The sequence below is a fragment of the Epinephelus fuscoguttatus genome, linkage group LG15 (assembly GCF_011397635.1).
Source record: "Epinephelus fuscoguttatus linkage group LG15, E.fuscoguttatus.final_Chr_v1".
Taxonomy (NCBI): domain Eukaryota; kingdom Metazoa; phylum Chordata; class Actinopteri; order Perciformes; family Serranidae; genus Epinephelus; species Epinephelus fuscoguttatus.
Genome location: NC_064766.1, coordinates 38,986,543 through 39,013,641, shown reverse-complemented (window position 1 = coordinate 39,013,641; position 27,099 = coordinate 38,986,543). Strand labels below are relative to the sequence as shown.

Here is a 27,099-nt window from a genome sequence, read left to right as displayed (position 1 = left end):
ACATCTGCTGAAAGTGTCCTCAGCCTCTCAGTCAGATTCATCCGTAGCTCTTCCACAGCACCAGTCTAGCATCTAAATATGGTCACTTCTGGCTCCAAAAAACCAAGATGGTGACGGCTGAAATGCGGAACGGGAGTCCACAGACTATTGGCTGATGTCGTGGTAGCTACGTTCATTATGTCGTAAACTTCTCCAGTGAGGGCCTGTCCATTATTTATACAGTTTATGGTTTCTCCTGCAGAAGAAAGCGTTCATCTTAGTTTGAAACTGCTAGCTCATCTGAGCAATGTAACAGCTCAGCAGAGGAGGACGCCATTAATGTTTACATCTCAGGCTGTCCCCAGTATGAGCCTCTTGTCCACGAGCAGATGCTTGCTTCTGCGTGGTGATACAGTTGGTTGCCGTAGTTTGGTAGAGAGAAAACAGTTCTAACATGAAAATGCTCACAACCACAGACTGTATAACAATAATGGAGACATTGAGTTTGTTGCATCCTGTTTTTCACCCTAGAGTTTAGTGTTTTGGCCGTCGCCATCTTGGATTTTGGAGTCAAAAGGGACCATGTGTGGATGAGGGGTCCAAATATGAGGCTGGATCTGATTCATAGACTGTTGTGTAGCAGCCATGTCCTTAATAATACATAACCTTAAGCCTTAATGAAGTTTAAACAGGTGAGCTATATAAAAATTCGCCCCCCTACAGCTGTCATGAAAGGCGATGTTAGTTATAGAGACTAAAACCACTTTTTGTACCAGGCTGTAAACATGTTTATTTCTGCTGTTAAGTTGAGCATTTTATCATGGGGGTCTATGGGGACTGACTCACTTTTGGAGCCAGCCTCAAGTGGCCATTAGAGGAACTGCAGTTTTTGGCACTTTTGCATAGGCTTCATTTTTCAGCTCTGGAACTTGCCGCCTTCTCACAACAAGGTCTGTGGATTATCTTGAGAAACTGGGTCATGATTTCTGGAAAGAGATATTGATGTTGTGGTTTTCAAATGCATTTTTTTGGTGCTTTGAGCACCACAAAAGGAGTACCTTCTGGTTCCATTATATTGGAGAGAAGGCAGACATCTCCAACACTCGGCAACTCACAGCAAAGCAATCTAGATTGAGGAAAAATATGTATTTTGAAAGAGGGATGAGCTGCTCCTTTTAATCCGTCTAAATCCTCGTTTAAAGATATGATCAGAGCCTAAATATTGTAAACACATGGTTAAGTTTTGACCTGATTGCTCCAGCTGAAGAGAAGAATCCCTTGTGTTGCTGCTGAAATGTGAAAGACCAGCAGTCTCTCCTGTCATGTTCCCTGAGTCGTCCTGTGGCCTGAGCTGCCTCCGTCCTTCTGTTCAGGATACAGAAAGTCTTTTGTCTGGCAGGATGTTGGTCAGTGGGAAGAATATGCACCAGGGCGCACACAGCGAGGCGTAAACACAAACATGTCATATTGTCGCTGGAGAAAACCCTGAGCTTCACAATGCTGCCATTCAGCTCTCAGAGACGTATCACTGCTATAGATCTGCTTTGTGTTTGTCCTTATCCCACTAATTCCTGCTACTTTTCCTGCTGCAACAAGCAAATATCCCTCGAGGGTCCAACAGTCTCATCTCCTCTATCTTAAAAAAAAATGACTTTGCACTTCCTCCTTGAACTCACACCCTGACCCAGACTCTTCAACGAGTTCTAGAGTTTATGAAAACACCTAATATGCCGCAACATCTGCAGCTTAAAGACAAAGAAAAACAGTTTGGTTGCGCAGTTTTTCCATGACAGCAGCACACGAAGCCATGCAGGCCTGAGAGGACAAACCACAGCCCACAGTCGCGACCTTTAACTGTAGTCTCAGCTAAAACTCAACCTGATGGTTTACTGTGTGTTAGAATAGAGTAAATGACACACTGAGCCTCCCAAGACACACACACTCCTCTTCTAAATCTGATTACTTGCATCTTTGAGAGTATTTTGGGGTTGGAACTGTCATCTCTTGATTGTAGTGTGAAAGTCAAACAGGATGGTCAGACGGTTAGAAAGTTGCAAGTAGGAAAATAAAGGTTATTATAGAGATAAAACAGGACATCAAATGGCTTTTTGTCAAGGCGTAGCCAGGACAAAAATATCCCCTTTAAATTTTCAAGTGTAGTGCAGCTACACTGTGCGATATGGCTCTAATAAACTTGGGTACGACAAGTTTAATGGATGCAGAATGTACGATGATAGCGCCTACTGATGTACCAACGTCGATGGCCGTATGTAGTACGCAAGAACAAAAATGTCATCTATCTATCTATGTCAATTTGCAACGAGAGCTTGAAGTCTATTTATTAGCATCTACTAGCATTTAGCATTGTCGTGCTAATCAGTGTGTCATTTCATGCTGCATGTCTATTGGCTGGTTAATAGACATAAGTGGTCACACAGTGAGATGGTCATCCCAAATTTCTGTCACTGTCAGAATTTTATCCCAGGCTGTCTTTGATCGCAGACTGAGGTAAAATGAACCTCTCTCATGGTGCGACGTAGGACCACGGTTTAGAGCCACGACCAGAGATATCACCACATTTCTCTCTTGTTGGTCATCTTTCATCTGGGACAGCCCAAAATTGCACAGTGTACTGGACTTCAGTATGAGTCATTTATATTTACATGGGGAGCGGGTTTTCGTCTACGGAGATCAAGCGGACCAACTAAACACTGAGCACACATTAGCAAGTGATGAGCTCGTTTCTCATCTCAGACGTGCCAAACAGCATAGGAGAAACACTAATTTGTAATGTGAAACTGCTTTATTCAGTGTTTTTACCAGTTTTAATCACCTGGTTCGTTTATTTTTGAGACAAAGAGACCTCTGTGGATAATTCAGCTCCTGGTAGAAACTTCTTGAACAATGAACACTGAAGTAATTTTGCAGTTTATTCCGAGCTTTTTTAATATGGTAAATAAAAGTTGTCTTAACTGCACTGTCAGTGCCTTGAGATACAAACGCCAGCAACAGATGAAGCACACAACTGAACTGGTGAGAGTGTCACTGTTAAACCTTAGTCTTACTTTTACAACCTCTGGATTTTTTATCAGCTGTTAATTGTTGCCCTCGAGCAAGGCACTAAACTCCCAGCTGCGCCAGTGGAGCTGCAGCTGAGTGAAGGAGGAGGAGCAGGAGGCGAAAAAAACATCCAGATCTGCTCTTTCAAGTCAGGAAAATCAGTGAAGATCTGCAAACTGGAAACAACTGGCTTCTTAATCGGATAATTGTGCTAATGAGTGAATTCTCTATATGACCACCTTTTATCACACGATAAAAACTGTTTAACAGCAAACTTCAGTGGAGTCGATTTCCCTCTAAAACCAGAGAGAACATGACGTTTTCTCAGTTTAATATTTTAGAAAGATTTTGTGTTGGATCTTTGGAGTTGGAGTCTTGCTGATCATCTCTGCGTTGATACATAGACTAAAAGCAGAAGCTGGAGCTCCCTGTGCTCCGCTGCTGTGGGTGATGGATGTGTGAGGCTGTGAATAATTGCAGGGCGGAGCAGTGACACTCAGTTTCTTTTTACTGCCAAGTGTTTTTCCTGAGGGCTGCTGCCCGGCTGTGTGGGCTGACTGCTGAGTGAACGTCAGGATGGAGGCTGTTCAGGGTTCGGGAGGCAACATGGAACCCTGATCTTACTGTAGACTCATTGTTTTTGGTTGTTTGCAACAAGACAAACATGTTAACCACAGTAAACAAAGTCCTCCTGCAACAATAATGGCGCAAACAAAAACCCTTTTGCTTGTGAAAAGGTGAAGAGAAAAATGAGGAGAAAACTGAACAAGCTGCTGTTACGCACCAGACCAAGTACAGAAAACAATAATGGGCTAAATTGCAGAGTGTTTGTGCTTCAACATCAAAGATCCAATCACCTGCTTTTTTTAAAGCTTTCAAACACGTCTGGCTAAGACTGCAACTAACAGTTATTTTCATCATTGATGATCCCCGATTAATTGACTCATTGTTCTGTCCATTAAATGTCTAAAAATGTTGAAAAATGCCCGTTATAATTTCCAGCAACCTAAAAGTGATGCATGCTCAGCTTCTTTTACTCAACTAATGCTCGAATACCCAAAGGGGTTAATTTTACTGTTATATATGACTAATAACTGCATCAATTCTGCACATTTCACACTGATTAGTTGTTAAATTGTTGCAGCTTTACATTTCACAGTCATCATCAGCAAATGGAACTGGATCATGTGACCTAATGGCTGGGTTGAATCGAAATTTGAATCGACTGATTTCGTCTTGCATGGTGACCTGAAACAGCAGTCTCTTGGTTAAAATGAAAAACAACCAATGACAATGTTTTGGTGCGACATTGAGGACTTGGAGAAATGGGTCAGTCAGCGGTAATCACGCACTGCATGGACAGTGATGTTCAGTGGTGTTACGTTTAAGCCTGAATGACAATCAGTTCTCTGTCTTATATTCATTAAATCATTGAATTAAAGCCCAAGTGTGCAGGTTCATACCACTGTAGCAAACCAGGTTTATTAAGCGTACGACTACAGTGAATATTTATTGATCTACTCACTGGAGACAGACAAACGCTCCACAGCTGGGATGGTATCCTGGAGGGATATATTCTGGCACCGATCCTCTCCAAAAGGTCGCCAAACTGGGTCCGGGTCAGTCTGAAGTAGCGCTGGAATCTGCTGTCATCCAGGCACAGCTCCAAAAGGTGGTGTAATTCCCCGAGCTGTGTGCGCCTCTGGAGAATCAGACAGACCCAGACATGGCGGCATCTGGATCTGTGACGGTTTTGGGTCTTCTTCAGCAGGAACAAAGCAGCAACCCTCGCAATGCAGACGACAGACTGAAAAATGGTGGTTGGAGGAAGCCCCTTCTCATATACACACAAATTCACGTGCGTATGAAGTGAATCAACACCAAATATTCTGACGCTCAAACTCACTTGAGTAACGCAACACAAAAATTCACATCATGTTCGGTATGAACACATTATTCATCTGTCTTGAGTTGTTTGTGTTTTCATGAGACATATCGTGGTGGTGACGTAAACCCCATTCTCACCACTGAATTGTAGCGGTAGATCCGGCATATCTGTCGGCTACAACAACTGTTAAATGGTCTGCAGACTTATTTGGCGCACCACAGGCATACACCAGCATGCCAGTGGTGCGGAACCATTCAGACAGAAGATGGAAATGGAGTAAAACAAGTTGACAGTTCTGTTCAATATCAGGCAAGTGACCTAAGTGTGGAAGCTCTGAAAAAACTATTTCAGTGGACTTTTGATTGGAACTTATTTGTCATGAAAATGCGGCCTGCAGAGAGTCTAATGTAGTCTGATCTACTGTAACTGCCTTTACTCTTTATGGGAGTAAAAGTAAGTACGTTTTTGGAAATGAGGGAAGCAGCAACACGTACTAACATTTTTGTAATTTCAGTTTCTGTGAAAGAAGTGAAACAGATCGTGTCGAGGTGAGACTGAACACTGGTTTCATTTTCAAGTTAACATCCGCAAACCAGCGCTCATGTTTCAAACTCAACAAACTGCAAACTTTTTACAGCCAGGATTTAAGCTCGTAAACTTTGTGTGTTTGATACCTAAAGTTAGGTCCTGGTTGGAGGATCACTTTAACACTGAGTCAAAGTCCAGCTGCCACAGTACGTGGTCTGCTTCATAATGATGACACACACACACATTTCCCCCCAAAAAACACCAAAGCCATCTCAGAGCGGACCCTCATAAAACATGTAACATGGCAGCACCCCCTCACATACAGAGAAACGATCACTTTGTGTATGTGTGTGTGTGTGTGTGTGTGTGTGTGAGGAAGAGGAGCTATAAATTGCAAGCTGGCACTTTCAGGCGAGGCAGGAAGCTTTCTCGTCAGATTTAGGGATTGTGGGTAATCAGATCCAGGCAGAGGGAGGTGAATGAAACAGGAGCTGGTGTAAAAGAGAAGGAGGAGGAGGAGGAGGAGGAAGAAACCAGCTCTAACACAAGGCATCTGCTCATTAATGCTCATGAATGCCACTTTGCCTTTTCACTGATGCAGATACCTGCCTGTGTCGAGCCACATGATTTTAATGGGAGCCGCCGCCCCGGTGTGTTTTTGCTGCACATTTCAGCAAGAAGTTGTTCTGAACCGCCAACGAAGTAGCTGGAAAACCTCCAAACCTTCATTGCACACAGCTCATGCCACCATGGCAGGTTTTCTTCTGGATAATAAAGCAATAAACAGGAGATTCAGACAGAATTTGCATGTTTTTATGACCTAATACCCTGCGTTTGGTCTGAGGCGGTTTTTCCCTTTATTGGGCCTCTTAAAGCTGCATTATACGATGGTATTTTAGACAACAGTGTTTTCCTAACTTTGTGGCAACAGTTTGTGTTTGTCCCTTTACTGTTTCAACATGAGATCGTCCCCAAAGCCAGCTCCATAAAGAAATGTTTTTTCTAGTTTGTTGGTGTGAAAGAAGTTGACTGCACAAAGTCCTGACCTCAACTCCATCCAACACCGACTGTGAGCCAGATCTCATCACTCGACATCAGTGCTGGACCTCACTAATGCTCTTGTGGCTGAATGGGAGCAGCTTATATAAACAGATATCTGCATATATATCCAGCTCTCAGTAACATAGGAACATTTTGTTGTACCAAAAAAAGTTTTGGTGTTTGACACGTTCGTTTTAAAATGCTGCTACTTGTCTCTAGAAGATGTCTAAAGATCTCTCATTGCGCATTACATAAAACACTGCGAGACTCTTTCATTTACCAAAATTAAGATTTTAGGGTTGATATTGTTTTGACTGGCCGGCTCTGTTTCCAAAACAGCCCAGATTCGATTAAATGACAAAGCTCTGAGGGTGTTAACCTGCACAGCCAACAGCCCCCGACCCAGCAGTTCGTCCCTGACCTCCTGACCCCAGAGGTGGGCGTGAGGTCAAACTCAAGACTCTCCAATCTCGTTAATTACTCAGGCATCTGGGGTCGCAAAAGCCCCGCAGCAAAGCCCTGCAAAAACATACCTGAGAGGTTTTCTCTTGGCAGGATTTATCTGCACTGTGAGTCAGATTAATAATTTGACTGTGACCAAAGGAAGGAATGCATCACAGCAGAGGAGGAGAGCATGATGGCAAGGAAACACACAGTATCCGGGGTGTTTGTTTTCAGTGCAACATGAGACGAGCGGTAATTTAAACCTGAACTTTTCTTGGTTGGTGACTAACATCGGTATTTGTTTTTGTGTCTTTTATTGCCTCGCATAAATTAGAAGCGTTCATGAGAAAGTGAGGATGAATCTGAGTACTTTAAAGTAAAATAGTTTGGTGTTTTCATAAGGTCACATTGGATTCTTGTGGTTTGTTAGACTTAACAAACACAGTCAGGGCTTTGTTTTAGGCTGCAGTCTGAAAACACACTCTTAAAGTCAACCCTTTTCCCAAGGACCAAAAACAATACGCTAAGTTGTTTCTGTCAGCAGACTTACAACCTCCGACTGTTGTTCACATCCATGCTTCTCTTCATTTTGAATTAGCATGTTGGTATTGACAAGCATTGACCTAAAACTAGCCTACAGCTGAGACCGGCAGGAAGTTTGTCATTAGCTGTAGAGGCTTTGTGTCATGAATGTAAGTGCTGGTCAAGTTGGACCTGTTGTTAACCCAATTCAGTTTTGGATTCTTGCAGCCTGAAGTGCCTGATTTCACAGCAACTTTTCTAAAGAATTGCAATGCGTGTTCTGATGTGTTATGCGTATTTATGCCTCTGTGCTGCAATGGCCATGGCTGCAGGCCTTAGGTTTTCATCCCTCCGTCCATCCGTCCATCCCATTCTTGTGGATGCACGACACATTCTCATATCGCCACTTGGTCATGGACTTTCCACTTCGATAATGACGTGCAAGATACCCTGAGTGCATCTGTTGATGAGACGTTCTGGGACTCAGTGTCAACTTCGGCCATGTCCACATGGAGACGAGAGTAGGTGTGTCCGCAAAGGTTTTTTATCATATAGACCTTTCGTTTTAGGAGCCCAAATACGCCAACTTTTAAAACCGGGTCCCAGAGTGAAAAAATCTGAAGACACCACCTTCATGTTTCCGTATTTACAACACAGTACGCCTTTTTTCTGAAGCGATGACGCCATCACCCCACCTCTCCCTTAACCCGCATGCGCTAGTCAACATTCTCCTGCAGTTTTGTAGTTTTGTAATCAAGTGTGACCCTAAGTAGCAGCTCTACCTCGTCGTCAGTCCATACAAAGTGGGCTCCTCTGGCATTTGTATTTTCCGCCATCTTCTTCTTCGTCTTTGTTAACATCGCACAAGTTTTATGAGCATGCGCTTCATGTGGATATGGCCTTCAGCCTGTTACATGCATTGTGTCTTTTCAAAATACAGTTCCGTTTTCACAGGAAATGTGCATACAGTCTCTTTCAAAATAAAATGCTATGTTGGTACAACACCACAAATCCTCAACAAACAATGCTCAAGGTTACGTTTAGCCAACACATATACGTGGTTAGGTTTAGAAAACATAACTGGGTTTAGCTTTATAATTATACAGGAAGCAAACACCAAAGTCAGGGATTATTGGACCCATCCACCACCTCACCCACCTACCTTACTCGGACTTGTCGCCCCCTTAACTGATGTTGCTGTCTGGCCATGTTTCCCCCTGTAGCTGTTGGGCACTATTACACACTCCTGGCACCAGGCCATGTATCATGCCAATGTGAAAGGACAGCTTTTTTTCATCTGTGTCTGACACGGAAGTCATTGCCAAAGTGTCGGTATTCGACGACTTCAGAATGAAACCGGGTTGGAACATAATATTTCAAGGAAGCCTTGAAGGAATCAGTGAACTGCCTTGCACGATCCTTGGCAGTCTTTTTTGTTGGTGAATATGAGACGTTCAAAACCTCAAGCAGTGAGATGAGTTTGGTGACATTATGCAGTGGACTGATATGATTGGTGAAACTCATAGAAAACAATGATTGCTGGTCAAAGAAGTCGTGGTGATTGGACAAAATTGCAAGGTTATGCAAAATTCCCAGCCATACTGATTCCAGGGCAGCATGGTGGTGCAGTGGCGGTGCAATGGTTGGCACCTTCGCCAGAGGGTTCTGGGATCGAACCCTCAGGCTGGCTTGGGCCCCTCTGCGTGGAATTTGCATGTTCTCCTTGTATCAGTGTGGGTTTTCACTCACTCAGCTTCTGTTCACAGTCCAAAGAGGTGTGAATGTGATGTGTCAGCCCATGACCCTGATGAACTTTATTCAGTAGTTGTGGAACTGTTCACTCTGGACCAAAGTGTTTCACCAACAGACCTGTATTTCTGAAGTCAATCTGCTAGTGTTGCTGAGAGTGTTTGAGTGTGTGACTAATTGACTTGTTAAGTTTTAATATTTCTGGCAGTGTAGCACAACTCCTGCAGAGCAGCCTGGCAGAAGTCAGACTCGCATTCCAGTCCATCTTAATAAGTAATTTAATCTCAATGTAAAATAAATTTGCTTTAAACAAGCAGGTAGTCGGATGAGATCATTCCAGTTTTCTCTAGTGAAAAAGTTCTGAGCTCTTCAGACTCAACACCAGATTAAATGACGTGTAGAGGGATTGGGTTTTTTTTGTCATTGCGTTTCACTTTTCGTCTCAGTTTCTCCTTCCTGCTCACAAACTCTTTTACTCTCTAACAGAGTCTGCCGCTCAGCTCCTTGGTACAAAAGGCCTGGGTGAGGTCCAGAGCTGTGAGGGCAGTTTGTCCAACACGCTCAGTCGCTCCGCTGAAGACTCCCTCCTTCCTGCCTGTGGGGGGTTTTACCTTGGGTGGCAACAGCATGTAGAGAGCCAGGGATTAGTACAAAGGCGGGGTGCTGTTTAGTTGTATGTGTGTGTGTGTGTGTGTGTGTGTGTGTGTGTGTGTGTCCTACTTTGGATATGTTGGCATGCTGCCAGAGGTCTTTTAAGTGAGTTACATTTAGCCGGCCCTTTCACATTTGGCCATCACTGTAGTCTAAGCTATTTAAATGAGTTACACACACCAAGCCCTTTAAAGTAAGATCCAATCTCTTTAAGAAAGTTTGACCCGCTGTTGGAGAGAGCCACTGGTGAGATCTGGAGTTGTGTTTGGATTTACCGTCTCTATTCAGCTGTAATGAAGACCCCCAAAACACAAACCCAAGATTCAAGACTATATAATTGGTCTGTCTTACTTTGAAAAGTTGTGCAAGCAGAGATAGTCAGCCACCGTGAAGTCAGTCGCTGAAATGGAAGTAGTGCATAATTTTGGAGCAGGGGAAAGACAAGGAGAAGTTTAGAGACTTAACAGCTTTTTAAGACTATCGTGTCATATTGAAGATACAAAGGACATAAAAACATGAGTGAAAAAAATAATGAAAATATGCTATGAGTCAAAACATATCTTTAAAGTTTGTAGTATTGTTACGAACTTTAAAGCTAGATACATCAAGTTTTGGCCACTAGGGGGCAGAAAAACGTTGACGGACACAAAAACATAGATCACAGATCTTCCAGGACAAATGCAGTCAAAGTTTTCTGATGTTTTGTTGATGGCAGATAGTGAAAGGATTGAAAGCAGGTGGAAAAAATTACTTCAGAGAGGGGGAGGAAAGAAAGCAACGATATGTGGTCTCAGTTTAGAGTCTACAAGCTACCAATAGCCTTGGTTGTTTATCCCAAGGTGTCTTAATCAAAATTATAACGCCGTATTGATGTTTAAAATGCTACAAACAGAAGCTTTCAAAGACACTAATGACCCAAACCATCTCTGTGTTTATTTTCCCATGTGGAGTGTGTAAGCTGAAGCCTGTCCTGTCATAACATCTGTCCACATGTGTAGCGTGGTCAAGTCTCAAGCTACAGCCAGACACCCTGAGTTTACGTTATCTGCGGTCCTGTTTTCTGTCCGTCAGGAATGTGTCACTGACTCGGGGCACATGACCGGTCATGCTCCACAGCTGATGAATAACATTCAAGTTTAACTATATTTATAAAACACAGCTAAAAGAGTTCAGTGCTGTCCAAGAGACAAATGATGGGGATAAATGAGTTTTGGCTGTACGTTTAAAGCTACACCACCTCGACTGTATGTATACATTTTTACACTTTTAAATATTGTTTACATTTCTCCCACCACCTCCACATATATCAATTTTAAACCTACTGGGTTCATTTCTAGTGGCACTCTCCATAATTTAAGTTCTGAATCTAGAAGACACCAAAAACACAGAGCACAAACTCCTGCAACACTAAATAGTCCCCCTGCTTCTCAAAAATACATAACTATCAGATTTTAGGTAAATTGACACACCAAGCCGACAGTCGGCCGTCGACCAAAGTCGAGCTGTCGGTGAGCGTCTGCCGCCCTAGTTTTTGCGGTGTGTCCTGCACCGTCGGCACTTTGGCATCGGCGGCTTTTCGGCCAATTGAGCATATTGAATCACCGGTGGAGCTTGTCGGTGAGAGAGATAATAGTAATCTCTTTATTTGGATAGGGACAGTGCACATTAATGAACATCGATCATACATTTCTGTAAACATGCTGGATTGTAGCAAAGCTGCTAATTTGCATCCGCAGTCCGGGCGGACTGCTGCCATGAACTCATCCCGATTAGCCTGAGCAGTGGGCAGACTACGGGTTCAGGTTTTATTTCCTCGCCCCTGTAGCGAGTGAATCTGCCTGTAGTGAAACCGGGGCTAACCGGTGCTTCCTCCTCAGGCTCCACTTAACTCAGCTGCCCCACAGACCCGCTGCTTCTTCCCACTTTAACCTGAATAACAAACTGGAGCTAGCTGGGAGCAGCTAGCAGAGCGTTAGCCGCAGCATGACCAGAGGGAAGCACAGCCAGTTAGCCTCCACTAGCCTCTGAGCTAGCCCTGGCTCTCTGTTTGGATCCAACCGGAGCACCGAGCCCTGGTTTGTTATTCAGGTTAAAGTGGGAAGAAGCAGCGGGTTTATCGGGCAGCTGAGTGAAGTGGAGCCTGCGGAGGAAACACCGGGACCGTCTGGATGTAATAGTCCGTGGAGGTGCTGCAGTGCTCAGCTGCACAGACAGGAAACCCCTCAGCTGACAGGATGTACCACTCTCTCACTCCGCTCTCTCTCAAGCAGGCGCAGAACGTACATGCTACTCAGCCGTCAGATGAAGTCCGTGTAGTGTGTTCCAATGCAACTGACACAGGGCGACGTGAGGCGACGTAGACGACGCAACAGTTGGCTTTCTAGTTGTTTGATGTCGGTTTGGTGTATTCACACCTTTCATGTGTAAAAACCTGAAACCAAGAATCAATGTGCTTTTGTTACCTTAGAATGAATCGTTTATGTCTCAATACAGTCCTATCCCTCCGCCATGTTTCTGCAGTAGCCTAGAACAGACAAACCAAACACTGGCTCTAGATAGGGACATTAGAGTTTTCACAGTGTAGTTGCCCTGCACACTTGGCAAAGAAGCTTCAGTTGGTTGCAATCTGCAACCTCACCACTAGATGCCACTAAAGCCTACACATTAGACCTGTAAACTGTCCTTACCCCATCCGTGTTATCTAAAGCTCCACCAAACACTTTCGGTGCGGTACCTTTGGAACCAAAAGTAACCCTTTAGACATGGAACCTAGACCCTAGGTGTGTTAAGAGTTTTCACTGTAAACAGTGCTCTTAAATGTGGGCGGGGTTGTTGTCACTCACATAAACCTCAACACAGTATGTTAGATTTTACCTGCTTCCCTGTCCCTGTTTTTTGTAGAGAACTTTGGTTCAGGAAGAGCTCCATTCAAGATTTTGTTTGTTCAATGGAGTTTAATAATCTCCAGCTTCTACTTTCTGCTTTAGGACATAAGTGAAAAGGAAACATTTCTGCTTTACTCGATTAGTTTCCAGTGGTTAGAGTCAGGAGCGGTAGGGGGAGGAGAGTGGATGTTTTTCACAGTGCCGTGACTATACGGTATGTACCTCAGGCCTCTGAACGCCCCAGGAGGAGGATATGTTGTTAAGTAGTCTGTCCATATGTTCCTCACTGCCTCTCTCCTGCTGTCAGTTCATGTAATATGCACATTGAATATATAAAACAAGCTTCGAACTTGTTTTCAAGGTGCTCTTATGTATTAGTAATCTGTGCTTAGATTGTGGGGTCGTTGATGGAAGACAGTGGAGCTACCTTTAAGAGGTGTTTTTAAGGTCTTAATGAGCCTATTTGGACAGATAGAAGGGATTCTTCAATGATGGCAGTTGACGAAACACCAGGTGGTGATAATATGTAATACTAAGCTGATATGAGAGGCAGGAAAACATCCTTTCATTTTATAGTTACAGTTTACTAATGAAACTATTATTGCTGGCTGTTCTGTCCCTATCTGTTCAGCTGCTGTGGCTTCTGCTCGCTGTCACTGTGTCTCTTACATTTTCTTTAACTTTATTGCAAGCAAACTGGACACAAAAAATCCCTCTCTGTGCAGCAGCCTCAATATTCTGCAGGCATTTTCTAACAGTCTGCTTCAGCAGTGTTAAGCCCTCACAGTGATTGCCCTATGGGGAGCCACCCAGCCATTATCCAAATGAAGAGTTTTGTTCCTAAAATGAATCACACCTACTGTTATAAAATGTTTACAGACGTGTAAAGCAGCACTCATTTAACATTTAAGACGCCATAGAGAGGATTTTTAAAACAAAGGCCTGCGCTCTTCTCGAACCTCACCTCGCTCCACCTACATGTTGTAGTGTTTTAGAGTTTTGATGTTTTGTCCTGACTTTCACTTCAGTTCATGACAATCAGAAAATCAACCTGCAGACGCTATAGTGTGGTGTTTTTCATGTCAGTGTTACATTATCTGCAGGCTGCACTAAAATATGGCCAGAAATAGAAGCAGAATAAAGCATGAAACAAACAATGTTAACCCCTTCCTTTGTGCAAACAAAGTCGAGCTGTAGTTGTAATTATTGTTAATGTCAAATTTGGCACAAATGTCCACATAAACTCAACAATGAATTGATTCAGTTTTGGTGGTCAAACGTCATGATCACTGTGACCTTATCCGTCTCATTCTTGTGAATGTGATATCTCAGGATGCCTTGAGAGAACTTCTTCAAATTTGGCACAAACGTCCACTTGGACTCAGTAATGAACAAATTAGAATTTGATGGTAACGGGTCAAAGGCCAAGGTCACTGTGACCTCGTCTGTCTCATGCTTGTGAACGCAGTATCTCAAGCATGCTTTGAGAGAACTTCAAATTTGGCACAAACCTCCTCTTGTACTTAACGATGAACTGATTAGATTTTGGTGGTCAGAGATCAAGGTCACTATAAACTTACATCTGTCTCATTTCCATAAATGCGATATCTCAAGAACACCTCAAAGGAATTTCTTTAAATTTGCCACAAACGTTCACTTGAATGAATTGATAACAATTTGTTGGTCAAAGGCCAAGGTAACTGTAGCCTCAAAAAAATGTTTTTGGACGTAATTTAAGACTTTATGTGCTAATTATAGCAAAAATTTACAGAAAATATCTCTTCATAATTCAGGAACAGAAGGGGAGACATTTGCTTGGATACTGAGTTGGTGACTCTAATCTTTGGTCTCCATCTTGAAACTGATTGTGCTGATTGTATAGATCTTCGTGCGGTCTGGGGGACATTTGTGGGAAGTATCCATGTTTTGACAGACATGGATGTAAAACTGTGAGTTGAACTTGTAGTAATTCTAGATCATTAATTTTTATGGATATTTATGCCTTTACTTGATAGTGATGGTGCAGAGAGAGTTGGGGAATGACATGCAGCAAACTGTCTGGCCAGTGGGGAACAGAACTGGAGCCTCACTGCTCAGGGCGTTTGTGCCCATATGGTATGCACCCTAACCACTCGGCTGTCGGGTCACCCTGTAAAGGACACCTCTGCTGTGAACTGTCTTGTTTGTGTTGAATAATGTTTTTTATTACGTGGGGTCTAATGTGCTGCTGTGTAGTTGCTTTCAGTGTCATGTGTAATTGGTTTCTAGGTTAATAATTAACGTGGCCAGCCTGAACCTCACACTGTGTAGCTGGGGGTTGCCAGGTTCATTGCTAATGTCACCAGAGGAGTGTGAGAGGTTTCCACAGACATCACGCTGTGTTCAACAGTAGTGTAAGCTTTATTAATGCAGTGGAACTATATCATGTAGCTGCAGTTTTGGTGGGTGATTTTTTATTTATTGTGTTATTTAATGGCGGTCAGGTACTGTACAGTTGTGAAAACTCTTAAATACAAAGTTGTTCAAGAGAAATCATAATGTATTAGCCTCTGAAATTTTAATATTTGGTAATTATTCATTTGCTTTGCATATAACCAAACAGCATGCTCAGATACATTCGCGATGTGTAACTCTGGACATTTTCCATTTTCTACTAGGAACCTTATTTGACTGCAGTAACTGATTCTGATGCCCTGTTGCATTGTGTTGATTAGGTTTTAAGTGGTTTAATCTCTCAAAACATGTCCTCAAACTACCTGTCTTGTAGACAGAAACAAGAAAGATGCACAGAAAGTTCACAGTGCGTCATAGCTCAAACTACAAACTTGTCTTAATCTAAGAGTCAACAAAAAACATAACAAAGTTAAACAAAGTCTTTGGAAACCCAGAATCCATGTCGGTCCGCTGCCAGGTCCTGTATGAGACGCTCAGATAATAATGAATGGAAAAATGCCTCCAATCCAGCCAGTCGGAGTATAAACAAAGCCTGCAGCTGGACGAGAGTGACGCGGGACACCAGTGATTACAGGCCGATGAAGCTTGTCAGGTGGTTTGACATGCAGAATCATAGTGATCACTGCAGTGAATGGAGAGGAGCTGTATTAAGCGCTTAAAGTGCACACAGCCAAATGAACGATACCATCACTGTCAGGACAGTGACGTGTCGTGTGTAACTACCCAGACTGTAGCCAATGATTCTGATGGTTCCACCCCATCAGAGATAAAGTTTTGATTCCACTGCCTTATCACCAGCCTGTTTTTATTACGGCTAATGTGATAGCAAAAAGCGTCCTATCTACACACTGCACAGTAGCACAGACTCAGATTTACATTACCATCCTGTTAGAGTTGTGTTTTGCCTCATTTCCACTGCAGAGTTCAGCTTGACTCGGCCTGACTCAATTCACTTTTGGTACCAGAGACCAGCTGTACAAAACACCTTAAAGGGATAGTGCACCCAAAAATGAAAATTCAGCCATTATCTACTCACCCATATGCCGAGGGAGGCTCAGGTGAAGTTTTAGAGTCCTCACATCACTTGCAGAGATCCAAGGGGAGAGGAGGTAGCAACACAACTCCACCTAATGGAGGCTGACGGCACCCCAGATTCAAACGTCCAAAAACACATAATTGAAAGCACAAAATATCTCCATACTGCTCGTCCATAGTGATCCAAGTGTCCTGAAGCCCCGACATAAAAAGTTGTCGCACACACGTCAGTGCAGTGCACAGAGAGGCAGTCAGAGCTACAGGCTACAATGAGGGTAAAATCGGAGTTCTAATGACGTTTTTCCAAACAACTTTTTATGTCGGGGCTTCAGGACACTGTCCCTTTAAGTTTTCTCCTCAAGCATGAGACTTAAGACTTGATTTCCTCTGAGCTGAGGGACTTACACAGCCACACAGAATCCCTTGAAAGGTTTCCTTAGTTAAGGAAAAACATTAACTCATTTACTGCATTGTCAGAACTTTTACAGCTTGTTATCGTCCCACAAAGTTGGCTTATAGTTAGTGAAAAAATGGCAGAAGAAAAGAAGACAAGAAAACCATATTGGTCAGAGGAGGAAAAGATTATAGTTCTGGAGGAATACAATCATAGAAAGCACAAACTACAAAGTAAATTTGATCGCAAATACCAGAAAACAGAAAACAGTTGCTGAAAGTCAAAATCCTAAGTGTAAAATCAAAAGCGTATCCAATCGAGTTCTCCTGGTCGTGGAACACTTTTCTTGGGATGTATTTGTTTTTTTAATTTATCACCATAAACTCACTCATGTTGCACTTAAGATAGAGTCAGGGGTACCTTAAGTTTATTTTATGACCTTGCTTTGGTTGCTAAGGTCTTTTGTGCAATGGTCTCTGAATTCCTTAAGTATGAGACCACCACGAGGAGAAAACCACAAATACTTAAGTGAACATTTTAAGGAAATGTTAAAGAGAAGACTTAAGGGTGTTTTGTGCACCCAATTTTATTATGAGGCAACCTTAACTACGACTTTAAGGAAATTCTTAACTTAAGGTGTTTGGTCCTTTACTCTATTTTGTTTTCTATTGCAAATAGTACCCATCAGGGTAGGCGGGACTCTCAGCTGTGTAAAACTACGGTAACATCTTCAGTGCGACACACTCTTTTTACTGGCAACCAAACAGAGGAACATCTGCACTTTGTCATTTGGCCTGCGGCATAGTTTTGCTGGTAGCTAGGCTATTTAAAAATGGTTTGTGCAGGATGTCCTGATGATTCTTTCTGACCAGTCAGTGGTCTTCAGTGTTTCAGCTCCTCTGTCAAGTGTTGGCTCGCTACCAAAAGATTCCATTTACAACTTTTGCTGATGGAAAACGTAAAAAAAAAGCGAGTAGTGCTGCTAGTTCAGTAGTGCAGCTTTAAAGTTTGCCCAAAAACAGTAACAGTGTTTCCTAATATGTTTGGTCATACGCAGATTTTGACTAAGGCATTTACCTGATGGCCGCCATGTTACTGTTTCCTCTCAGTCAAAACGCTGTTATGTGATCAGTCTGTTTTGTTTGCTGCTCAGATTTAACTTTAGCTCCACTATGTATTTTATCTTCTGTCATGCGTCATCACTGCACTTTGTTGCAGTCTTCAGTCTTGGCGAATAAGATGATGCTGTTCCTGTCATATTGATCTTCATGTGTGATTTGAAGGCACGTTGGTGTGTTTCTGATTTCTAATCAGCAGTGTCCAGTGCGCCATCTAGTGGCTGAGGGCTGTAACATTTACCTGTCAGCTGCGTGTGTGAAAATGACATGTGTGTGCTTCAGCCATGAGTCAGCCATCAAGACCGAATTTACGTTTCACCCAGTTTGTTTGGACTGATCATGAGTTTAAACCTGCAGCACAAACAACCTGCAGGAAAAGACACACAGTCTCCCCTTAAATTTAAAAAAAAGACTCACTCTGCTCACACACAGCGTACAGATGTTTGGACAAACTGAGGTCAGACTCATGTCACACTTGCTCCGATCTAAAATCTGAAAAGATACTGATACTGATTTTTTATGGTGGAACTTTTTTTATGTGTGTAAAATATGTTTGGTTTTTTTGCAGACCCCTCCACATGTTAGATTGCTAAGCTTCTGTGTGTGACTCCCACTACCTCTGCTTCTATAGTTATCACTACCAATAATATTACTTCTGTTCTGGCTGCTGCTACAACACCTGCTAGCACAGAAAATGCTACTTCATCAAAAATAAGAAGAATATTCACACCTCTATGTTTGATAACAAGGACAACAAATAAAGGGAAAAGGAATTATTATATTGCGATTTCCCACTACCTTTGTTGGGAACTAATTTCCTCTTCTCTACAGGGAGGCCAGTGCCTTGCTTAAGAGCACTTAAGATCAATAGTCTAACCACTTGTGTGTCTTATTTCCCCTCAGTGGAGAGAGTGGCGCCGGGAAAACAGAAAGCACCAAGCTGATCCTGAAGTTCCTGTCGGCCATGAGCCAGCACTCCCTGGAGGTATCGTCCAGAGACCGGACGTCACATGTGGAGGAGGCGCTGCTGGAGAGCAGGTAATTAGTCATCTTATTTAGAGTTAACTATTTTAGCTAGATAAGAGTTTAATTTCCAGCAAAGCCTCGTTTGTCATCTCGTTAACGCTCCCGCTCCCTCTCCACTCCACAGTCCCATCATGGAGGCATTTGGAAACGCCAAGACCGTCTACAACAACAACTCCAGCCGCTTTGGGAAGTTTGTCCAGCTGCATTTCAGCCAGAAGGGCAACATCCAGGGAGGCCGAATCACTGACTGTATCCTTTAAAACCCACTCAGTGTTAAGTGGCTGCCACTTCCTGTCCTCTGATCATTTCCTACCCAGGCGTAATATGCAGGAAGGAAGTACTTGAAAGGGTTGGCAGATCTGTTTTAAAGGGCAAAGACATGGAGGAGCCGCTGCCCCTCAGACATTTTCAGTGAGAACTGTGAGTCCTTTATGAGGAGCATGAGGACCACAGGTGGTGACGGACATCTTGTCAGTGTAGAGAACATAAACAATAATTACTGTATCTTGCTGCTTTTTTTAATCTATAGCAAACAACCTGTTACTTGTTTGCTCAAGTAAATGGCAATTACTAATCATTCTTTATCATGCATAACTGTGGTGTTCGCCTAGAGCTAACTAGCTTGCAAACTCCACCTGCTATGTGCCTTGACTGACACTTTTCTGAACCTCAGACCTCTTAGAAAAGGTGAGTGTCCTTCCTCCTACCAAATCTGTTATTGCATTTACCTTTGAAGTGACGCTCCATCAAAATCTACCGTGAAAGCTCCTGTAGGCTTCAACGGTTGCTGTGTAAAAGCTGTACCCTCCACAAACAGCAGCGCTCATGTTGTAGAAGTTAAAACGTATAGTCCAAACACTCATCACTTTGAAAAAATAAGATTTAAGACAGATTCTGAAGCTTAAAAACGGTGATTAAGACGTGGATAATGCTGCCCCAAGTGGTTTGAATGACCACAAAGTTTGTTCTCTGTTTAGGATGACACTAGAAATATTTTAGTATTAGTGCCTGATGCTCAGATTGTATATTTTGATTGGAGTGCCACCGTAAGAACTTGTGTGTGTGTTTGTTTTGATGAATAAGAGTACTTAATAGCAGTGCTTCTCTTTTCATGCAGAACCGAGTGGTCCGGCAGAATCCAGGGGAGAGAAACTACCACATTTTCTACGCCCTGTTAGCAGGAACCAACAGCCAGCAGAGAGGTTAGTCCCACTCAGTTACATGACTAAATTTCATGTGTCTATTTACAGAGCATACAACTGCAAGATGGTGCATACTAGAGCAAAAAATACTCAGTCCTGACCCTGCATGATCCTGCATAGTTTTTGTCTAGCCAACAGTTGTATGTAGGGCTCGTGTGGTTAGTAAATGGGATAAAAAAAAAAAAAGGTCCCTATTTGGGATTGTCCGTGGTTTTCATATTGGCGCCATGCCAATTTCCCACATGGGTGGGTTTACTTACAAATAAAATACTCATTCTGAGCACCTATACCCGTTTGATTTCCAGGTAGCTCTAGCATAACCCCTGTTGGACCCCCTTTAGGTGAACCCACCCATGTGGGCAATTGGCATGGGGCTAATATGGAACCAATGGACAATCCCATATAGGGCCCATTTTTCAGCCTATTTACTATCCACATTGGCCCCACATTGAAATGTTGGCTGCAGAGCTTTAACCAGAGCAGCAGTTTTGGGCCCAAACCTGATTGAAAACTTGAAAAAAAATTCGTATAAGACATTTATTACAAGCTGAAGTCAACGTTGGTCTTGTCAGTGCAGTAACAGACATTGACACGATGTCCAACATGCACATTCTCCTACCAAATGTTCAGGACAGCCATATTTCTCCTATTTAATGAGAGGCACAAGTGGGGTTGGTTTGATGGCATTACAACCCATTCATAATTCATGACATTACTCACTGCAAAATCACCACAAATTTGAAATGAACCTGACGTGATTCTAGCCCGCAGGAATTTTGAGAGGCCCGAACCTGATGCACTAGGTCAGGGCCAATCAGGTTCAAGCAGATAATCAAAGCTCTAGTGCATCCAGGAGAGAAGGGCAATGTGAACACAATAAAACAGTACTATGAATAGTGATATATTATTTGGCATTAAAATCACAGTGTGTATTTGTAATTGTGCTTGTTTGTGTTGTTGCAGAGGCGTTCGGGTTGACCCAGCCTGACAGCTACCACTACCTGAGACAGTCCCACTGCCTCACCGACAAGACAATCAACGACAGTGGCACTTTCCAGGATGTTCTGGTACGCAGGACCCAACCAGCTTTATCACTAAAACATTGACCTGTACATTCACACATCGGCTCTGCTCATTCATTTAAGGCTGAAGGCCACAATTATCATATGGTCATTTGCACATTATATGTTTTATTCCAAGAACATTTGACTTGATTTCCCACATATATTTGCATACATTATATTTCTCACTGGGACACATTTATTCATTTACTTGTTACCATAGATCAAAGTCAGAATCAGTCCCTGAATATTTGATCCTGGTGAGACTGAAAAGTCAAACCGCTGCTTCTAAACCCAAACCAACAGACGCGTAACTGTAAGTCAGTCCAAACCTCCAAAAAACCCCAAAAGACTAATCAGCTGCTGAAGACAGATTGTAACTAACAGCAGCTCTCAGAGATATTTTCAGTCTGGACCCAAAAGAAACAAAATCATCTGCTGAGGAATTTAACATGAGATCCATCAGAGGCCGCCCGGCGCCCGCCTGCAGCGAGAACATGAAGCTGCGCCCTGAAGTTTTCATCAGCTTCTTCTTTGTGTGTTTGTGGTTTCCCAGTATGCCATGCGAACGATGCAGTTCACGGAGGAGAACATCGGGGAGATCCTGCGCCTCCTGGCCGGGGTCCTTCACACAGGGAACATCGAGTTCATGACGGCCGGAGGAGCACAGGTCTCCTCCAAATCAGGTCAGAGAGTTTCTCCTCATGTACCACACCTTTCTCTGCTCACACCTCCTCTCACCTCAGTCTCCTTCACTGTCACTTTCAGTGTTTTTCAGCTTCCTATTTGTGCTTTCCTGCCAGGTTGAGACTTTCCTCACAGGAATAAAGACAGCAGTTGTTATTATATGTCTGCCCTATGTTTATATTAACGTGAGAAGGACCTCTAGTGGTCATGTGAATTGTTGTTGATCAGTTATAAAGGTGTAAGAAGGGTGGCTTTGTTAGTTGCAGTGCAAAACCTCATAGGGAGAAATTCAAGTATTGTTAAATATATTGTGCAAAAAATGCGTTTAAAGTATGGTCATAAAAACTATGGTTGCTGTTACCAGTTGTTATTACCATTATGATAATTCAGACGGGGCAAACTGCACCTACCAGATGTCCAGAAAGTGCATACCCAGCACTTACCCAGATGTTTTAAACACATGGCTGATGTTGGGTAACGGTAGCAGTTTGGTCAGCTTTAGGCACCAAAACTACTTGCTTACGTTTAGGAAAACATTAGGGTTTGAGTTAAAAAATAAGTATGTTAAGTAACTTTGTCAACATTGACTTTTGGTTGCACACGGGACACAAACAGCGGATTCCTGGGTGAAAGTCCTGTGTTTGTTTGACTTATCCATCCATCCACCTTGACCTCCTCCTTACCTGGATTGTGTTGCTCTTTCTACTACGTCACCTGACTCCTTCCTTTGCTTCCTTCATAATTACTGTGGCCACCGGGGGTCACAGCCTAAAAATAAATGTAAATATAGGAGGTACAGTAGGGCTACACCACCTCAAAATTATGCTCCTGATGACAACTAATAACATTCAAACGGGCTGGTATGGTTGGGTCAAAAAGCATTTGACTTTGACATCAGAGACCTCTGTTTGTTTCCAAGTCAGTGTTGGTGTCTTTTAACTATGACCATTATCTTTCCCCGACTTTACCAACTAGTTTTCGTGCTTACCAAACCCTAACCATAAAGCTGGTTGCACAGAAAATGTCAGAATAAATGTTGTAACTAAGGAATGATTTTTTTAAGAAACTGACAAACAATACGCACTTATATGTGTCAATTTGGAAGACAATAAAACATGACCCTCAATATGTTGTTGTTTAGTTTAGCTCGTTGCAATCATGTTTACTGACTGAGCTGGACGAATTATTTTGCTCTTCGATGTGTGTTGAAATTCTCATTTCTGAAGTCTCTGATGATGAGGTCTGTGTGTCCTTTACAACAGCAGCTCTCACCCGGACGTCTGACCTGCTGGGGCTGAACCCAGATCAGCTGGCTGAGGTCCTGACTCACCGGTCCATGATCCTCAGGGGCGAGGAGATCTGCACACCGCTCACTGTGGAACAGGTGAGTAAACTCCAGTCACTACACAGTCCATGTTAATGTGTTTATAGACTCCCAGTGAACACATTTGTGAATTCTTTCAGGTAAAATCTGAGCTGAGATTTGGTGAAAGTTTTTAGACAATTATATCTAACCAGGTTATATGTATAAACAGTGGAAAATCCAATATCTTATGATCTCAGAGCTCATGGTGATGGTCCTCAAATGTGTTGTTTTGTCTGACCAGCAGTGAGAAACCCAAATAATATTCAGCTAAAGGAATACTTCATCCCTTAAATGATCATTTGAATATCAATTACTCACCAACTGTTGCAATGAATTCATGAAAAAAAAAACCATTTTTCTTGTGTGCCTCCACGGTGAATGAAGAATCAAAAAAATGGGTTCACGTTCAACAACAGCAAAACCATATCAAAACATCCATTTACAAACTCTCACAGGACTCATGCAGCATAATCCAAGTGTCATTTATCCCGTTATCCCTCCCACACAAACAGCTCTTTCTGACGGGGAACTGAACTAAAAGTGAAACTCAATGTATGCTCTCAGAAAACCAGACTCCATTGAAAAAAACTGTAATTTTTCTTCGCTTATCTCGGATACACCAAAGTTACACAAAAACAAAAAGAAACTACCAATCGAGGCGGAGGTAGACCAGCAGCTCCCGTGTTCAGCAAGGTAAAATATAATTATGCTGTTGTTAAACTCAGACTCTTACAACTTTAATTCATCAACAATTTTCTCAGTTTTTGGATTTTTCGTTCACCGTGGAGGAATTTGAGAAAAGTGAAGTTTTCTTAACAAATGCAAGATAACACCGGATGAGTAGTTGAAATACAAATGGTCATTTAAGGGGTGAAGTATTCCTTTATCAATGATCTAAAACAGAGAAGGGTAGCAAATTTGAGGAGCTAAAATAAGGGAGTGTTTGGCGTTTTACTTGAAAAACAGATTCTTTTATTTTCAGCCGTTTGTCGTAAAATTATTTGACAGCAAGTTGAATTGTTTCAGCTGTAAGTCAGAGTGAGAGTTTCCTTACAATAGATGTAGATATATCCATAAACCTAAAGCCTACTTATCAGCACTATAACATTTAGAGCCTCAGCAGCTCATAGTCACAAAGTCAACAAACATCAGTGAGAACAGTGAATCTAATTTTAGCATGAGCAGGTTTAGTTTGTGTGCTATGTAGGTTGGACAAAACAAACACAGAGCAAACAATTGTTTTAACTTTCCGGATATTCTCTTGTTGTTGCTGTTGCGTGACGACCGCGACCTCTGAGAGCCTGCAGGAGCTGTGAGTTCAGCTCTGAACTGTTTATCATGAGTCTGTAGGTAACTGGGTTCATGTTAAAACACCAACAGGCGGTTCACGTGTTGTTGCTGATTCAGCAGTGGCTCTCAGGAGGTAAACACAACAGACAGGTTTCTGTGGAGGGGATACACTCATCATCCTTTGTTTTTACTTTCTTTTGTTTCTGTTGCTCAATGAGTATTGTCTTTGGTAATTAAGCTGATAATATAACATAAATGTACACAGACCAAAGGAGTAGTTCATATTTTATTGTTATGAATGACAAATTGAAACCTTACCGCACATTCAATTACAGCAATTATTAAAGTTTTAGTGTGCAGGATTGTCAGCTGCTGTTCGCGTTTGCCACTAAAATTAAAAGCCAATACCAGATTTGCTCTCGTTTTTTCGGCATTGTGTCTCTTTGAGGGTCCTGAACATAGAAAATAAGAAGAAACAAGTAAGTCCAGGCAGAGGGCAGAAAAATACACCGTCACACACTGAAAGTGGGTCATAAGTGATGATTGAGAGGGATTACTTATATATTTTTAGGAAAATTCTGCATTGTATATCTTAAACATTGCATTTAAAAGTATTATCCAACAAGAGCCGTAAGTTTTGAATACACAAAAAAGGAGTATTTACATGCACTTTATTTAAGTTTAACTTGCAAGTAATTATCTGTACATGTAACATTTTTTTTAATTTTTTTTTTTTAAGATTATTTTTTTGGGGCTTTTTGCCTTTAATGGACAGGACAGATTGAAATTGGGTGAGAGAGAGAGTGGGGGTTGACATGCAGCAAAGGGTTGCAAGCCAGAGTCGAACCTGCGACCGTACATGGGGCGCCGGCAAGTGATAGGCCCTATAAAACATTGTGAAACTGTCTCACTTTGGTTAGGTTTAGGCAACAAACTGCTTGGTTAGGTTAAAGTAAAGATCATAGTTTGGGTTAAAATAAGTACATTTATTACATATGTAAGTTCGTAATGTAGTGTGGTACCTAACCACCTCACGTACATGATGCAACTACATCATCCTTTTCCACTGCACAAAACACCCACTAACTCCAGCTAACACCTGTCTTTTTAATGTAAGGAAAAGGTTACAATTGGTATTCACACCCAGGTTATATGACTCTGCAGTAGTCAACAGTTCTTATCAGCTCCAGCTCTGATTGGCATTGATGGGAACTCTTGGGTGAACATGCTAATGTTAGCCCTTTAATCAGCGAGATGTAATAACATGCCATGAGAGAGACTGCATAAGTAGAAATATATAAAAAGAAACCACTGTAACATTCTCACTGGCTTGCATGCTGCTTTCTACTGTTTATTAACCTGGCAACAAAAAAAAACAAAAAACCCAAACACAGAAAGGTATGCTCATCTGTTGCAGAGCCGTGTACAAAGCTCTGATCTACTGGCAATAGGAAAGGAAAGGAAAGGAAAGGAAAGGAAAGGAAAGGTTGTAAAACCCACATACATACGCTAGTTTTAATGGAAAAGAGGAACTGGTTTCACACAAGACACAAACAGCAGTTTCTTATGTCAGAGTCCTGTGTTTGTTTGAGTCCCATCCATCCACCCAGACCACCTCCCTATGCAGACTTTGTTGCTCTTTAGAGGCCGTTTACACATACACGGTGATTTTGATAAACAGAGACATCTTCCTTCGTTTGTGCCCTTCGTTTACACGAAAACGGAGATTTCTCCTCTGAAAACGAGTCTTTCTAAAAGTGGAGATTTTGGAAAACTCCGGTTGCGCATTTGCATGTAAACTGAGATAAACAGAGATAAACGGAGTTATAGGCAGCCGACGTCACAGTATGCGCCGTAACTTGCGCCTGTGTCAAAAGTGCGACCTATGTTGCTATGGTGACAATGGATACATGGAAGGCTTGAGCTTCTCGTTACACTGCCACCTACAGGTTTGGCATGCTCTTGTGTATATATACACGGGTAAGTGTAAACGAAGATCTTTTTGAAAACGGAGACGGTGAAATGTCCGTTTATGAAAATAGCCGGCAACGTGTAAACGGCCTCTTATACTGCTTCACCTGACTTCCTCATTTACTGCTGTCATAATCACTATGGCCACTAGAGGTCGCTTCCTAAGAATAAACTTAAATATGGGTCATATTAAGGTGCTTGCACAGACAACCTCTAAGGCCATTTTTGGGGGAGTAATACAGTAGTATAATATGATAATGTAAAACAAGTAACACATGACTGAACACTTTTTTGTAAACATAATAACTGTGCATTGTTTGAGTGATATGTCTTTCTTCTGCAGGCGGTGGACTCCAGAGACTCCATGGCCATGGCACTTTATTCTCAGTGTTTCAACTGGATCATTCGCAAACTCAACAACCGCATCAGGGGCAGAGAAGACTTCAAATCCATCAGCATCCTGGACATCTTTGGGTTTGAGAACTTTGAGGTGTGTTTGAACTGGGTAGAAGAAATTCACAGTAAACACTTTTAACACTTAGTAATGAAACAATTTACCCTACAAACAAAACCAATTAAACCAACAACTCAGGGATCCCAGTATTTTCTTTGTGTGTCTGATATGAACCTCGAATGTTAATATTCTCTCAGGGATAAATAAAGTTTATTAAATTCAACTGAAGTAAATTAAATTTGAAACCCTCACACGAGCACTTTCAATTAAACTGAACAGCACGACCTTTAATTC

At 42.3% G+C, this 27,099-nt stretch overlaps 1 protein-coding gene across 2 annotated transcripts in view; it reads left to right on the top strand.

The window, feature by feature from the left end:
* myo10 (myosin X) overlaps positions 1-27,099 on the top strand; it is a 178,596-nt gene that overhangs the window by 98,858 nt on the left and 52,639 nt on the right. The window contains exons 5-12 of one of the 2 annotated variants that reach the window (XM_049598466.1): positions 18,652-18,786; positions 18,899-19,023; positions 19,448-19,461; positions 19,892-19,976; positions 20,940-21,043; positions 21,594-21,723; positions 22,990-23,108; positions 26,695-26,841. In XM_049598466.1, coding sequence (XP_049454423.1) covers positions 18,652-18,786; positions 18,899-19,023; positions 19,448-19,461; positions 19,892-19,976; positions 20,940-21,043; positions 21,594-21,723; positions 22,990-23,108; positions 26,695-26,841 — 859 coding nt within the window. Of the gene's footprint in view, positions 1-18,651; positions 18,787-18,898; positions 19,024-19,447; positions 19,462-19,891; positions 19,977-20,939; positions 21,044-21,593; positions 21,724-22,986; positions 23,109-26,694; positions 26,842-27,099 lie in introns of both variants that reach the window. The other variant, XM_049598465.1, reaches the window with a different exon arrangement.